Raw genomic sequence first — 16,962 nt, 5'->3', positions numbered from 1 at the left:
TCAATTTATCAACAAGCTGCAAACCAAAGATGGTTAGAGTAAGGAAGAAGACACCAGTGTTTACAGACATGCACCGCAGCCCCCGACCTGGGCTCAGAGGGGTTGGGCTGTGTAAGATGACTCAACATCTCTGCAAAGATGAGCTGTTGGAAAATCATCATCCTGTCAATGGTGAGAGCCGTTGCATCTCTGTGTGGTGGTCTGCATGTGGCTCCCCACCCACGGACCTGCAGGTCCCAAGTCTGTAAGTCAGGAGGTATTTGGGTAAGCAGAGGTGTGAGGTAGAATGTAAATGACCATTTGCACGGGGCTCTTGACCCAAAACGCTGCGTGCAGGTGTCCCCAGAGCCAGCGTTGCCCATGCCGCCTCCTTCATTCAGTGTCATTGAGCAGGACAGCGTGTCACCAACCCCGTTCTGCAGATAAGGAAGTGAAGATGCAGCCAGCGCCAGAATACCTTGGGCCATTTTCACTTTTCAAAGAAATTTAGACATTGGTCGATTTAATAGGAATCGTCATGGAAGAGAAACGGAAATGTGGAAATTGACTATCTTGCCCCAGGTCACCCAGCCGTGGGAAATACAACCCTTAGTCCCAGACTCGTGGCCAACTCTCTTTCCATTGATCATCCAGTGTGGGGATTTCTCTCGAACAGCCTTCCTTTGACTGTGTCTTGTCCACATATAGAGTCCGATGCCTTCTGTGTGTGAGTGGTCACGTGTAGGCAGTGCCCGGTGAGCGGGTGCACACCCTCCCTCCACACCCCTGTAACCCACATGCAGAAACGTTCACGACCCAAACTCGAGACAAGACCCCCTATGCCCTGTGGGTCAGTAGGAATGGCGGGGGTGTAATGAGGCCCTAGAGGACCATCCCAACTTGGGGATGAATCCTTTGCTTTGGGTTAACACACAACCTAGTAATCGTGATTACAGTTCATGCATTTCTCTTTCCCCATCACGCCCTGCACCGTCAGCACTCTCTTAACTACTGGAAGTGGAGTCATTAGTGCCTTAGATCAGATCAGATTAGAGAGCTAATTCCAGAAATCCCAGAACCAGTTCAGAAAACTTCAAGATTCTGCTCCTTTAGAAACACTCGGTGGTACCCAAATCTGACAGGTTTATCCATGGATAGGTGCTGGGCTGTTGAGGTCTGGCCTGGAGGTCTCCGAGAAGAGAGAGAGAGAGAGAGTGTGTGTGTGTGCGTGTGTGTGTGTGTGTGTGTGTGTGTGTGTGTGTGTGTGTGTGTGTCCCCTGGTCGGCGTCTTACTGTGCTTTTGTGATTGTGTTTTGAAATACATATGTGTACATGATTTTCCATTGTTTCTGCTCTAGATTTGTCTTGCTGCTTCTCGTTCGTGGGAAATGACTAACTGTCAGGGCGGGAGCTGTCAGGCCTCTCTAACCCCCGGCCTGCCTTTATGCTTCATGAATGCACTCAGGCCTCTTGTGAATAAACACCAGCCCCAGCGCTGCTGTTCCCGGCCACTCGAGATTGCCTGCCAAAGGCTGGCCCGGGGTCACATCCTTCAGTTTAGACTTTCCCCCGGAGAAGAAAAGCATGAAGATCTGATTGCCGCCAAGAAAATGTCGGCAGTGTGTTCAGAGGAGTGCAGAAAGGCCAACCAAGCCGGTTTTGTGGTTTATTATTATTAGCGGTAATTCTTTCTGGCATCCATTCCGGTGGTGTCTGCGGCCTGACTGATGTCCAGAAGCCCATCCGTGGCTCTCTCAGGTACAGTGTTTATCAAATCGGCAGAAGTGGAGGCCTCCTGCAGGAATGTGTAACTCCTGCCCTGCCTTTGGGGGTGCTGAACACCAGAAAACCTTGCTGAAAGACAGCAGGTCCTCTGAATCTCTTGGAATTTGAGCAGTACGAAGCAGAAATGAGCTGCAGAAATGGCTTCCTCCTTCTCAGGTGCCCCCATCTTCTCTTGAGCCCAGCCCCGGAGATCTGGCTCAGACTCGGGCTAAAGGGGCAGGTCTGGTCAGCAGTGGCCTTGAAGCTCCCTCCCAGTTCTGGGTTTTGCAGAGGCTGAAGGCCGAGTTCATCCCCTTGTGGCGAGGTTCGTGTGCCCATGCACAGAGAGGGCAGGACCCAGCCCCCACTGGAATCTGAGTCGTATTTTGCAGAGGGAGATGAAGGCCAAGGTCACGGGCACTCACACTTGCAGGATTCAGGACACATCCCAGGAACCAGCCCTTCTTTGTACTCAAGTTTCCAAAGGCAGAAGCACAGATGCAGGGAGAGCATGAGCAATAGTGAGTTACGGGAGGACCAGGAAACCGCTGATGCGCGTCCAAGGATTTCCAAAGACCGGCAGCCACTGTCGTTCTCCAGGCGGTTCTGCTCTCTTGAACAGTTTCAGGTCGACAAAGCCAGGAAACCGTGAGGGTGACGGATCCTTTGTTCTCCTAATGACTTGCCCAGCCATCACCTTTGCGCTCAGACCACAGCCAGTGGGACCTCCAGACCTGGCAGAGTCGGAAGAGCTACCCGCAGCCCAGCCATTTCCGCTGATGCTCGAACCAGAAACTCTGGGCCATGGGCGGGCGCTGGGGCTGCTCAGCCGTCTGCAGTTCATCCCCATCCCTGACAGCAGCCAAGGCCTGATGTGGTGTTTTTCTACTTTGGGGTGAGCTGGAGCGCTTCGCGCAGCTGCCCAGCTGGCTTCTCAGACCAAATCCTGCCTGGGAGGCTTGGAGTAGGTCAGCAACCCTGGGACCTTCCAGGTGACTGTGAGCCTTGGCCTTTGTCTCCCCGGGGGCTTCTTCCTTCAGGGTGAGGCTTCCCCCGCGTTCCGGAGCTCCCCCTCCTGCCTGGGGTTTGTGACTGATTTCCTCCAGTGAGCTCCCTGCCCTGGCCCCTGCCACTCGCTGGCGGAACAGAGAGTCCTTTGTGAGATTCCTGAGGCTGGAGAGGGGGTGGCTCACGGAACCGGCTCTCAGAGCAGCCACTATCCCAAAGTGGGTGTCGTTCTGTGTTATCAAGAGATAAGGCCCTGGAAAAGGCCGTGGAGAGGAAAGGAGACACATTCCAGACTGAGTAGTGTTTGGCCTTGAAGGCCCTGTGTTTGGAGCAAAGGGCGCGCTTGGTAGGACTGCCGTGAGGGTCTGGGGAGCCCTGTGTGGGGGGAGGTAGGAGCAGAGGTGAATTCCTGGTGACAGTAAGGCTGGCCCGAGATCAACTTCCAGCTCTGGTGCCTTTACTTAATGAAAAATCACCCCTTTTAATCAGTTCTACACGCATTTATTGAGTGCCTCCTGTGTGCAGGCTGAGTCATTTGCTTCAAAATATCTCCATCAAGTGGAGACTCAAGACTTAAAACTGGGCGATTATTGGCTTATTGGAGTGGAGGACAGGGTTGAGTTTTGGATGATGTTAAACAGGAAGCCAGCTTTGATGTGAAGCCGGATACGAAAGGCATGAGCTGCTTCAGTGAGAAGTTTGCTTCTTGCCTGGAAGGCAGAAGGGCCCCTGGGGAGGATTTTATGCAAGAGAACGGTCAGGGAAGATTCTGTTTTCGGAAGATCGCTCTGGAGATGCCACGGAGAACGAACGAAGAGGTGGGGAAGGAGTTTGGTAAAGCAAAAATCAATCTGAACTCTGAGCTGGGGCGACACGATGAAGGCCTGATTGCAGGGAAGGTGCGTGGAGTGGAAAGAAAGAATGGATTTAAGGCATTAAAGCATCGGCATTCAATGACTGTAAATGAGTCCCGGCTTCCTGGCTTGTACGTGAGTGGGTAGAGGGTGTGATTTAAGCCTCGGGAAATCGGCATTCTTTCTTGACACCGCATTGAGTTCCGCTAGGCTTCTGCAGACTCAGATCTCGGTAACAGAATTGCGCAAAGTCCTGTACTTCTCCCTCTTACAAAGTCTGCTGTGAGTCTCTGGCCCTCAAGGTGGCGACTCAGGGCTCCAGAGGGTCTTTTGGGCAGATCTGGGGGGCAGGGTACTGGCTCTCACGTGCTTCCTCCCCCTGATGTCACATCTAATTGCCTCTCTCTGGGGAACACTGGGAGACACTGAGAGATGGACTGGGAGATGTCGGGAGAGCAGGGGGAGTGTTGGGTGAACCGTAAGGCAAAGTGTGAGATGCCCTGGATCACCTGAAAATAAGAGTCTAGACGGCGCTTGGGATTGAGTGCTTGGATGCATTCTGAGCTGGGGATTGTTAATGGGTTTGGGACTCATTAGAATAAGAGGCAGGATGTTTGGGATCACCCAGGGCGCGTGTGCTGAGTTAGAAGAACAGGGGTCCAGGGAGCCCTCGCTGGATGGGTGACCAGATGGCTGGGGTGGTTGCCCTCCTCGAGCATGAGTTTCTCAGCTGTGAGAACAGGCTGGCACCTTCTTCGTGGGGATGGTGAGAGCCCTCGGCTTGCTGACTCCCAGCCACGGTGGTTTCCTGCCTCCCTCTTTGTGTTGTACTCAGCTCTGCGTTCTGTTTGGCAGGAACCGTGGTGTATGGTGAGCCCATCACCGCCAGCTTGGGGACCGATGGCTCCCACTACTGGAGCAAGAACTGGGCCAAGGCAGCTGCTTTTGTCACCTCCCCACCCCTGAGCCCCGACCCGACCACTCCGGACTTTCTGAACTCCTTGCTGTCCTGGTGAGTGTCGGTGACTCGTTCCCACCCTCCGTTTTTAGTCTTCCCTCAGACCAAGCTGCCGCGGGGGGTTGACAGCCTGGTGGGCAAGAGCCAGCTCGCAAACAGAGACCTTGTTGCCCAAACTCGGGTTACCAGATGGCGTCAGGGTATTACCATGCTGGTGCTTTCGGGGGAATTCTGGATAAAAACCAGGGCCATCTTGAAAGTCAACCACAGGGGACGAGTGAGGTAGTGAAAGGATTCCACTGTGGTACGGCGTCACTCATAAGATGCCCCACGGAGTAGACGTGGACACTCAGCATTAGAATGGAGCTTCGGCATCATGTCACGTCTTCCTGGATTGCCTGTCTCCTGAGAGGAGGATAGGTGATTTCAAAAGCTTTCCGTGGCCCGGCACATGAGAAAAGATGTTCGAGGGTGATTGGAGGTCAGAGATTAAAGGCCAGTCATATGCTTCCCTTTCAGTGGAGACCTCCAGGTCACTGGCAGTGCCCACTGTACTTTCAACACTGCCCAGAAGGCCGTGGGAAAGGACAACTTCACCCTGATCCCTGAAGGTACCAACGGCACGGAGGAGCGGATGTCCGTCATCTGGGATAAGGCTGTGGTAAGGAGCGGTGGTCTCATGCCTGGGGTGGGCTCAGCCTTCTCCTGCCTCCTCAACTGAGGACCCGGCTCTCATGTGGGCCTCGACATGGCAGTTAAGAAAATTCTAGAAACTGATACTTGTGTGATAATCTTTCTTAGGTTTGCATATCTAAGGCCGCTCCCCAGAGGTCGTTCCTTCCTAAGCATCTCATGTGTATTGCTCACCATTGTCATCCTTGGGCCAGTAGAGATGGAAAAAAAGCAGTCTTAAAAATAGTACTCTTTTGATCAGTCAAGAAAAGGTTTCCTTAGCCCCCTGGTGACTTACTCAGTCAATCTGCTCTTGGAAATGGACTCACCTTCCTTAAAGCTGCCTTTTGGACTCTTGGGGCTTAGCCCTGGTCCCCACTCCAGGCTTCTGCAGGCCTGCTTTGAACAGGCTCTGACCTTTGAAGGATCTTAGGGCTCTTTCCTTTTTAATGTCTTAAAACGTAATGATGACAGACTTTCTGTTTCTTTTTCTTTTTTTAATTGACGTATAATCAGTTTACACTACTGTGTCAGTTTCTGGTGTACAGCATGATAGTTCAGTCATACACACACACACGTTCCTTTTCATATTCTTCTTCACTATAGGTTACTACAAGATAGTGAATTTAGTTCCCTGTGCTGTATAGTAGAAACTTGTTTATTTTGTATTTAGTAGTTAGTATCTGCAAATCTCTTAACTCCCAATTTATCCCTTCCCACCTCTCACCCCTGGAGAAATCTGCCTCACTCCTGATCTGTCCATCTCCATAACTTGGTTATTTTGAGAATGTTCTAGAAATGAAATCACACAGAATGTGACCTTTAGAGATTGTTTTCACTCAGCATAATGCCCTTGACATCCAAGTTGTTATGTGTATCAAAAATGTGTTCCTTTTCATTGCTAAGCGGCATTCCACCTTTCAACTACTTAACCTGATTTTGTGTGTGTGTGTGTGTGTGTGTATTGTCCTCCTCAGGTCACTGGAAAGATGGACGAGAACCAGTTTGTGGCCGTGACCAGCACCAATGCAGCCAAAGTCTTCAACCTGTACCCCCGGAAAGGCCGCATTGCTGTGGGGTCCGATGCTGACCTGGTCATCTGGGACCCCGACAGCGTGAAAACCATCTCTGCCAAGACCCACAACAGCGTAAGCCTGTTCACCACGTGGACCGGATCCAAGCGAATTACGGTCTTAGAAAGAGACAGAGGCAGGGAGAGAGAGTCCCTGGGATTCATGAAAAGAACATACTGTGATCGGAGTCAGCTTTTCCACAGGATGTGTTATAACTTGCAATTTGCTGAGAAAAAAATAGCTATTTCCTTTTCTTTAGTGACAGCAGTAAGACGGTTACATTAATCTTATCATCTGGAGTGTGACGGCTTCTCTCTGGATAGAGGCCTCTTTCTCTGGACCTTCAGAGCCTCCAGTGACATATGCCTGGTCCTCAGAAGTTTCTAGAAGCCAGGCAGTGTTCCATTTTAATAGTTTGGTGCAGCACAACTCATGGCAGCTCTTGGGGCAAGGAATCCAAATGAAACATTAAGATGGCCGCTCCCGAGGTGCCCACCGGGCGCTTTTATTCTTTGAAGCCACTGTTTTCTCATGTTAGTGTTGCCGTGCGGACGCCTAAAAGGCAGGTGCCCTTATGTCCTTCCGGCGGGAGTGAATTGACCTTGACTTCTCCCCAGATGGAGGAAATGCCTGGCAGCCGCTGCAGTGAGGAGTTTAGGATACGCAGTTTTGGGGGATCTCTTGTCTCTCAGTCTAGACTGCAGAGCCTGGGGATGCCCTGTCCTGTTACTGGGACCCTGGGCAGGTGACTCCGTGTCCTGTCTCAGCTCCTCAGCTGAGAATGAAGGGTTAGGTGAAGCCCCTGAGTGTCCTGTGATTCTGTGAGGTCCGTGGGCATTAGGTAGGGATGTTAGATGCTGTTGGTTCTTCATAGAAAAGATTGTGTGTGTGTGTATGTGTGTGTGTGTGTTTGTGTGTGTGTAATACTGAAGGATGCGGATAAAGGGAGAGCTTCAGAAGAGAAGTGGGTACAGGACAGAGAGTTTTATGTCAGAAACCCAAATGGCTCTCGAAGTGAATTCTTAGGGAAAGAAGAGGGTATTCTAGATCAAGTTCTAGACTGAAAGCTGGCTCAGTAGGCAGTCTGATTCCAGGTTGGCCGGCAAGTACTGACCCCTCGTCCAAGTGCCATGACAGCTCAGGGGTGGGCTTCTGGCATTTCTCCAGGACAGCGCTGGACCCTGGGCCAAGTCCCAGTTCTTTTCCCACTTGGACAGAGGTCCCTGGGCTGTGCTGGCCCCTGTGGGTGCCGAGATGGAAGGTGCCTTCAGGGAAGGCTGCTCAGCTCTCAGTATTTTTAGCTGACTTTTCCCTGCTTCCCCACTGGCTGGCGTAGCTTCGCAACAGAGCCCCACAGCCACAGCGACATGTGACTTAGATCACAACCTTTCTCGGTTCCAGAATGGCTCCTTTATGGGCAGGGGTCCTAGGGTCCTGCCCGGTGAACCTACCTCTTCATGCGCATTTAACATCACAGCCCTTTCATTTGGGCTTCTCAATAAAGGGATGTTATTATTATCCCAATCGGGAAGATAAATAAACGGAGGCTTAGAGAGCCTGAGGGACCAGTCTAACGTTACATAGCTATTTTGCGGTGGAGCCAGAATTAGAACCCAAAATTGTCCAGGGCTCTTCCCTGCCAGACTGTGTGCACAGCCTCTTGGTCAGGGTTAGAGGAGGAAGATGCTTTTCCCCTCCCTTGCAGAGTCCCATCCCCAGGGATAATGGAAAGGGCAAACCGGACTTATCATTTAAGCCACAGATGACCTAACTAGGGAGCTTGCATTTGGAGCTCGTGACCCGGCAGAGGAGAGGATGCAAACGAGTGATGATGTGAGAAGACAGCATCTGCCCCCCAGACGTTCCACCCAGACCTTTCCAGAGCAGCAACACTGCCCCACCTTCACCTCCAGGCAAACCCGGCTAGGAAATCATGACTTCTGAAATCAAGACTTCTTTCCTGTCCTCACCTGTTTTAAAGAGTACACGCTCAGCATGCTTGTGCAGCATGAATTATCTGGGAGGACACAAACAGGAGGCTTCCCGTGTAATACAGTATTTCCTACCACGGGGCTAATTAGCTTTAATTTGGAGTATTTAGCTAACTCTGGTTGACAGCCCTGTTGCTAAGCCTCTGCTTGGATTTGCCAGGCATCCAGCCAGATGAGTAATTTTAGGAAGTCTGTGTGGATGTAGGTTAAAAATGTCTGTACCTGGTAAGAGGTGAAGTCTCACTGCCTCATGGTTTGACAGTGAGTAGGCTCTGAATACCCTGGGTTGCGATCTCACCATTGGACTTGTTAATTTTAAGTCACTTAAAACCATGAGACTGGTTCCTCCATCTGTTAAAAATGGGAGATAGTTCAAAGCTCTTCTGGGCACTGGGATCTGTCATTTATAGGCAACTAAATTCCAATAAATGCATCTTAGGATGTCTTTGGCACTAAATGGCTTGCCATCTTGTTGGGAAAGGGCAATAAAAAAAAGCCAGACAGTGAATGAGTGACTTTCTAAAAGCCTACTGCGTGCCGAGCAGTGGGTGAGGTGCTTTGGTCCCTGTTCTTTCTTGTGACAGCATCATTCCTGCAAAGGTGAGCCGTGTCCCCTTACAGAGGAGGAAGCTGAGTCTCAGAGTGAGTGTGAGGGATTTGTCCAAAGTCAGACAGCTGGCAAGTGGCAGACCTGGGATGTGGACCCTGGGCAGATGGCACCATGGCCAGGGTTGTTTCCATTGCTCTGGTTGGGCACAGGAGGGGTTTGCCAGCGTACAGACAGTTAGTGGTGGAGTAACGTGGAAGAAATGGGGCTGGTTCCAGCCCCTAAAGGATGGCCTTTTCAGAGGTCATTTCCGAGCTGGCGGAATTCTCTCCTGGTGATCTACACCCAGAGGATGCTTTTCCTGTGGTCATCCTCACGTGAGCCTTGCAAGGGAGGCAGGGGAAGAAATGGAAGTTCTGAGACAGGTTTAAAGTGATCTGCCTGGAGTCACACAGCTGGATCTCACCAGATCTAAGATGCCACCGATTTTAAGATATTCCATTAGTTTGGGTACCGCTATGAAAGAAAACATATCTAAAAGGCGGAGCCTAACAGGAGACTCCTTTAAAAATACATCGTGCTGCCAAGGGCCAGCTGTGCTTAGTATGGGATGTGCCACTTAGAAAGGGGCAGCAAGGATTCTTGCCTGCCTCGACTTTGGCTTTGGGTGCCGAGAGGACAAAAGTGGCTCCTCTGGGAATGTGAACTAACGGCTGGGGCTCACGCAAGTTGGTGGTCTGACTCCTGAGTCTAGCATGGTCCAGAAAAACTGCAGGGTTTAATGTCAAATGGCCTCAATGCGGTAATCCCCAGGTTAGTAGGAAAAGCTGACCCCAGTCCCCTGGAAGGACTGGGTTCAGTCTAGGCTGACGTCGGTGGTGCAGCTCCGTGTACCGGAGGACACATTCTCATTTCAGGGAGGAGTGCCTCAGAACCAATGGAAGGCCTGGGGACACACACTTGGGTCCTGGGAATCCACATGTCGAGTCCCCTCCCCTCCCCCAGGTGCCTCGCCGCCTCTTCCTCCAGTAGCTTCCATGTCACTCCTTGGAGGCCCAGAGCCATGCTGCCAGCCCCCTGTTGCTGTTTGCAGTCAACACTGCTGCATTTTGACATTGAACGTGGCCAATGAGCCATACTCCACCCTCACCAGCCCCTGATTGGCAGTGCAACAGCTCTCTGTTTGCAGACTGACTCTTCAGCACTGATACCTGGTCTGGTAATCACCCCCAGAAGCCCATCTGCTTCTTATGGACGCAGCTGCCTTTTAATTCTCCCCGGACAGCCATTTGTGCCGGCGAGCAGGGCAGGCAGGAGGGAGCGCCAGGCATCTGGCATCTGGGGAAGGAGCAGCGGGTGGACCGAGGCTGTGGGGCGGGGCTGTGATACGTGGAGGTTTCAGTGTCAAGTACAGTGCCCCCCATTTTCTGTTGCCTCGTCTCCAACAAACTCCCTCGTGTGGATACCCCGCCTGCTTTCCAAGAGGGCGCGCGATACATCATGCTCTCACCCTGAAAAGCTTAAAAACTAAAAGGAGGGCTGCCTTGGTGGGAAATTAAACCTCCAGCAGTTTATCAAAGGCATGTCTCTTGCGTTCCCACAGTCCTTTCATTTAGGAATTTTAACTTAACCACATCGCTAACAGATTGGAAAACCAGGCAGGCCAGTGGGAAAACCGACTCATGGATGGCTCATTTCAAGATTAAATTTAGACCTTGGTCAGAGAAGGCCTGTGGATTTTAACCTGATTGGAGCTTGAGTTCGTGAGAACAAAGTCACTGCTAATACGAGGAATCATTTTCATGTATCTTTGTGGTGTGTACAGACCCTCGCGCTTTTCCATGTGATTTTTTTGGATCAATTATTTCTCCCCACAAATTTTTGAGAGGTGGGAAAGATTATTCCATGTTCTAGATGGAATTAAGACAGACAGATTAAGGGCCTGCTGGGTGGCCAATCGGGACAGGGACTCCATCTCTGGGCCTTTGTTTTGTCCGCAAGAGATTGGGCATGGGGTGCCGCCAGACCGCCCAGATCCCGCCAGGACGGGGGCGGATTCTGAGGTTCACTGTGCTATTTCCCTCCAGTCTCTAGAGTACAACATCTTTGAAGGCATGGAGTGCCGGGGCTCTCCGCTTGTGGTCATCAGCCAGGGGAAGATCGTCCTGGAGGACGGCACCCTTCATGTCACTGAAGGCTCTGGGCGCTACATCCCCCGGAAGCCCTTCCCTGACTTCGTTTACAAGCGTATCAAGGCACGGAGCAGGGTGAGTGCCTCTGATCTCATGGGTTGTTTCTATCATGGGTTAAGTTCAATTCCACAAACACGAAGTTCTTGGAGTCAGAATATCAAGGTGAGTCTGGAGGATTCAGGGATAAGAGAGTCTTTTTATTCTTGGAGTTCAGAATGTCACTGGAGGAGTCAGGCATGTCCCCAGCCAGCCAGATGGAAATGCGACTGCAGTATGTGCTGTCCTGAGGAGCGGGCACTGAGGTTCGGAGGAGGGAACCACTGCTGCGGAGTCGTGGTGCAAAGTATCATGGGGAGAGGGCATTTTGAGTTGGGTATTGAAGGTTAAGTAGAAGTTTGGCAAGTCAAAGAAGGGAGACAAGGGAATCAGGTAGAGAGACTGTGAGGAGTATAGAAACTGTACAGTGTATTCAGGACATGGTGAACGCGACAGCACTGGTGCTTGGGGACTGTGAGGCAGGGAATGGGTGGAGCTATTAGGGAATTAAAGGGAAAGTAAGATTGGAAAGTTAGGGGCCAGATCTTGGAACATGAGACCAGATCCTCTTCGCAGTGTACTTGGGAGTTCCTACAGGGTTTAAGGTGAAGTGCCTTGGGGGAATAAATGAGAAGCACTGTTAGTTTTTTGTAGAGTAACCAGTCACCCAAGACACACCTTGGGGGAGCTTTGCCCCAGAGCCAGGGGGCTGGCCCCATGTGACATCTGTCCCTGCCGAGCCCCCACATACGGAGCGCTCTCCATTCTCAAAGCTCACAGGCCCATGCTGAGCCCTGTTCCTCCCCCATCAGGAGAGTTGCCAGGGAGATGTCCTCTGTGAATGTGGCCTGAGTTCAGGGGGCTTTTGTGTTTTGCAGCTGGCGGAGCTGAGAGGGGTTCCTCGCGGCCTGTATGATGGACCTGTGTGTGAGGTGTCCGTGACACCCAAGACAGTCACCCCAGCCTCCTCGGCTAAGACGTCTCCAGCCAAGCAGCAGGCCCCGCCTGTCCGGAACCTGCACCAGTCTGGATTCAGCTTGTCCGGTATGGTTATGGTTTGGTCGGGACCCAGCCCTGCGGCGCCCTGCCCGGTGGAGCTGGCGGGGCTGGAGTCACCTTTGTGGGTGGAGAAGAAGCAGAAAGGAAAGATACTCTCATTCTTCCTAAAGATGTAATTCACGGTGAATGGTGGGTTGGGTTTCAGGATCTTGACACGAGTCTATAGCACGTAGGATGGCATGATGTATTCACTGTGTGTCAGACCCAGGAGATTAGAGGACATTTTTTAATGCATTTATGTCCATCGACAAAAAGGATATTGTGGTATTTTAGGATTCTCTTCTCCCTCACATGTACAGTGTATTGGAGTGGCTCATCTTGTGGAGTCTAGAGTTTCTACAGCTTAACTTCATAGCCCAGAAGCTGAGAGTGCCTCAGTCTCTTCATCTATAGAATGGGTATAACGGTAGTAGTTATCTCATGGGGTTGTTATGAGGAGTTAAGTGAGTTAATATACACGCAAAGTGCTCAGAATACAGCCGTTTGATAATTGTTAGCTATTTGTCTGTATAAAATACCAGGGAAGGTGAGAGGAAAAGGGATCAAATATTAGAGCTTCCTTATTTCGAATTCCTTCCACTCTTTCATCTGACCCATGACTAGAAACCTTCCGCTTTCCTAGCTCCCCGAGCCACAGCTGTGCATCCGAGCTTCTGTGGCGTGTTAAAGAAACAGCGAATCAGATACATTTTTTTTTCTTGTCATATATACTGGTTTTTAGAAAGTTGCCATATATAGATTACCCGTTTGCAAAAAATTTGAAAACAAGGAACAGTAGCTTTTTCATCAGGTGACATGGGCATGGTGATAGCTGTGCTGTCTTATCTCACCGGGCCATCCAGGTGGAAGGGAGCATCATCACTCCTCCTGAGTACCCCGTAGACGTGTGCTCTTAGGGAACAGAATGCTGCACCTTCACAGAAGCCACGGGCAGTGTGACCAATGAGAGCAGGGGCAGGATGTAGTCTGAGTCAGTCAAAAGCCTGAGACATGGTGCTAGTTTATAGATAGCTTTACTTCCCCAGGCGGTGGATCCAGCAAGCTTCTGCTGTGGTTCTTCGGCCACCTGAGGCTCATCCTTTTTTTTTTTTTTTTAAATAGTTTAAAACTTTTGGTGAGGTTTTAGGAGGACAAAGAATGGGTCAGACACTTTTCTCCCAAGCTGTGTTCTTTCTTTCTTTGACACTCATTTATTATCTCTGTGTATCAGGAATTGAGGTTTTGGCAGGGCTCTAGTCTTCTCTGGAGACACCAGGGGAATCTGTTTTCTTGCTCATTCAGGTTGCTGGCAGCACCAAGCTGTGTTATTTGGACTTAAAGCAGCGATTTGTGTAGCTCTGCCTCTGACCCACCCCTCTCTCCTCTCCAGGCGCCCAGATTGATGACAACATCCCCCGCCGCACCACCCAGCGCATCGTGGCTCCCCCTGGCGGCCGTGCCAACATCACCAGCCTGGGCTAGAGTCCCAGGGCAGTCTTCTGCTTGGGGATGGGGGAATGGGACACCCAAGGACATTCTGAGACTTTCTTCCTTCCTTCTTTCCTTCTTTTTTTTTTTTTTTTTAAGAGCCTGTGATAGTTACTGTGGGGCAGCCAGTTCCTGGGGCTCCCTCTCGGGCCCCGCACTCCATCCCTCACCCGGAGTCACCGATTTTGCTCACCCACGTTCATACATAGCTACGAATGTCACACCCAAGCCTATCCACCAACCCCGCACACGGGATCGCCTCCAACACTCAGACATGCGAAACAGCGCAAATCACAGTGAGGGTGTTTCTCATCTCCAACCTCTGTTGTAACCTGTCATCATCTTCCTTTTCATTGGGGGAGGGGAAGATAAAGTGAATTGCCCAGAGCTGCCTTTTTCTTTTTAAATGTTTAGAAAAGTTTTCTTCGTGGGGCTGGGGAGGGTTGGGTTTTTTTGTTTTAACTACTAAATTGGAAAGCCTAATTCAATGTTAATACAAGGGGTTTGAACTGGACATCCTGATGATGCAATTGTGCAACCATCAAGCTGATTCAGGGTGGCGGGCAGACTCGTGTCCCTCCTGAGAGGCTGTAATGTCCACCCTGCCATCCTGTCATCTTCTGGGTCAACTGTTAACAAAGGGCAGGCTTTCTTTCTGGCCTAGATTTTGCTGTAGATGAAACCTTTTTAGGATTCTCTTCTCTCTTCACCTCTTTTCTGCTCTCTCTCTCTCTTGCTTTTTCATTCGTTGATATTGTCACACGTCTGGCTCTTTGTGTTTCCTCCAGCCCTTGTCTCTGAGATGCTGATTTTTCCTCCTCTCTCCCCACCCTGCCCCGCACCCCATGGTCTTCTCCAGTGACCAGGTCTCCCATTTCACTGTGGTCCTAAAAACCCGCCTGGAAGGATGTGTGAGCTTTGTCATCACAACCATCATAACACGCTGTCCTAGTCCACAGGAGACGGGTGCTCCCCACCCGCATCACCGGGATGTGCGTTTGAGTTTGAGTTGCTTCCCGGGTGTCAGGAAGGGCCGAGTTACTCACCCACGCTCTCACAAGTGGGCCCGGAATAGACCTCAGACAGTGCCGAGATGCTGAGGAAGCATGAGGCTCCAGGACATGAGAGGTTTTCCTCTGTGCAGTTCTAACTGGCTAAGGACACGATGGAATCTATAATTCGAGCCCCGTAACCCGAGTGAGCCAACCAGCTGTAAGCCAGCCACCTGCTCCAAGTCCCACCTGAGTATCTTCTGGGATTCCAGAACACACGGGGCTTCTCACTTCGTGGGGGGAGGGTGGAAAAAAAATTTTTTTCCCCAATTCTTTAGAAAGACATCCTGCAATGTAGGGAATTCTCCTAAACTCAGAAAGCCCTTGGGAAATTTGACCTAAAGTCCATTCTGGTTTGCAAGAGGGAAAATCTGTCGTGAGTCAGAACTGTTAGGAGGAGAAACCCTGGCAGATTGGATGCGTGGCCCCTTAGAGACCGCAGGTGATCGGATCTTGTGTCCACAGCCCACCCTCGATTCGAGTCTCAGAGACGCTTTCCACTAGCTGCCTTGTGCCCGTCCCTGTCTCTGCTGATCTGTGTCGCACCTCCTTCCAAACGTGTTTACAGATTCTCCTAAGCAGTGCTATGTTTGCCAGCTTTTATAAAACCAAATCTGCTTTTGTAAATCGTAACAGAAAAAAAGTAGGTTACGCCCATCCAGCATTTCACTCGACTCTCCACACATTTTGCCTTTGGGGTTATGGTTGGGGTTGATTTTTTTATTGTTGTTGCTGTTGTTGTTTATTTGTTATTTTAAAAGTAAATCGCACTTTTAAAGAATAATTGGTTAACTTAATATATTTGCTTTTTTTTTTTTTCTCACCTGCGCTTGGAGGAAATTTGAACCAGTTGGAAAAAAAAAAATTTGTTTCAATTCTAAGAAACGCTCGCAGCTCTCTCGTATTCACTTGAGTCTTCCTGTTTTTCCTGTCCCAGGTCATGGTCACTTTGGTTATTCTGATCGTTTCCTTAAAACCCGAAGATTTCCGCAGGCTGTGTAAGCATGTTTACCTGTTGGCCTGCTCTGTGTGTCTGTTAAATGAATGTCATGTGTAAATGCTAAAATAAATCCACAGTGTCTCAGAACTGAGTAACTGCAGTGACTTGATGCTCTAAACCCGTGTAGGCTTTACTCATAGCTGGTTTCTAACCCTTGGAATTGTGATTGTGACCACGAGTGGACGAACCTTCAGTGCTAAAGCTGATTATGTGTGTAGCCAGAAGAGTACCTTTTTTTTTTTTTTGGTAACCACTGTCTTAATGGCAAAATAATTATGGTTAAAAAAAAAGTCTCGTGTTTATTATTCCTTAAGAACTCTGTGTTATATTCCCATGAAACGCCTAATAAAGCAAAACGTGGTGGTTTCAGGGTGTGTCTGTGTTGAGATGTTCAAGGAGGCCGCTGCTTGGCCCGGGTCTCCATCACAACTTCCCTCCCTGAAATGTTCTGGATGTCTCCGGCCTCGTGTTTTGTTGACTGTGCCAATGTAGGGGTCTTTTCACTGCATGTCGCAGGTGGTTTGGTCCAGGCCCCTGAGGTGTGATTCTGAGCAGAGCTCTGCGTGGCGGAGCTGAGTCTCAGAAGTTCACAGACTCCACCCTGAGAGGCCGTGGGGGCCTCCGCAATCAAGCTGCAAATGCAAGTCGGAAGTGGGGATCAGTGGACCAGATAGGTAGTGTAGTGACCCCCGGGCTCTCTGCATCCTGAGAGTTTGTTCACGCTGGGAAATCCTCAAGCCCCAGGGGGGTGTGGAAGGAAAGAGGCTGAGGCTTGTGGGCTGGCATCCAGAGCTCAGTCAGGGGGTGTGCAGCACACGTTCCTCTGCCCCCAGCAAGTGCCAAGGATGCATGTTGCAGGCGGGGATGGAGGCAGCCATGCCGACCCCTGCGTATCAGATACTTGGTTCCCACAGTTACCCTGCTACCTGCTGCTTGTATCATTGGTTCGGAAAACCCTGAATGAAGAGGATGAGTGCTCGGGCCGCCCCCACCCCCTCCCCCAGGCCTGTTACACGGTTGATGAGGTCTTTTTCTCTCCTCTTGTGAATTTCCATCCAACCCTGTCCCGACAGGACGGGAGGTGATTTACAAAATATGTATACCAGACCAGACTCGTATAAACAGAGCATTTGAACAAAGAGGAAAGTCAGAGCAGGAAAAAGATTAGGTCTGAGTTTCGTTGGTACCTCACGGCTGTGAGGTGGTAAATTGGCGAGGGAGCTCTGGAGTTCCAGCAAGAAATACCAAGAAGAGGGAAACATGGCTAGAAGACCGGATAACATTTATGGTGATCGGAAGAGAAATTAGTC

The 16,962-nt window shown here is 50.5% G+C and overlaps 1 protein-coding gene across 1 annotated transcript in view; it reads left to right on the top strand.

Moving 5' to 3' along the window:
* DPYSL2 (dihydropyrimidinase like 2) overlaps window positions 1–16,021 on the top strand; it is a 64,386-nt gene extending 48,365 nt beyond the window's left edge. The window contains exons 9-14 of the mRNA XM_010948445.3: window positions 4,461–4,617; window positions 5,083–5,224; window positions 6,213–6,383; window positions 10,934–11,113; window positions 11,953–12,118; window positions 13,503–16,021. Coding sequence (XP_010946747.2) covers window positions 4,461–4,617; window positions 5,083–5,224; window positions 6,213–6,383; window positions 10,934–11,113; window positions 11,953–12,118; window positions 13,503–13,594 — 908 coding nt within the window. The 3' untranslated portion in view covers window positions 13,595–16,021. The remainder of the gene's footprint in view (window positions 1–4,460; window positions 4,618–5,082; window positions 5,225–6,212; window positions 6,384–10,933; window positions 11,114–11,952; window positions 12,119–13,502) is intronic.
* The last annotated feature ends 941 nt before the right edge of the window (window positions 16,022–16,962 follow it).

The sequence above is a fragment of the Camelus bactrianus genome, chromosome 31 (genome assembly GCF_048773025.1).
Source record: "Camelus bactrianus isolate YW-2024 breed Bactrian camel chromosome 31, ASM4877302v1, whole genome shotgun sequence".
Lineage (NCBI taxonomy): Eukaryota > Metazoa > Chordata > Mammalia > Artiodactyla > Camelidae > Camelus > Camelus bactrianus.
Note: the sequence above shows the minus strand (reverse complement) of the source record. Positions and strands in the feature narration are given on the sequence as shown.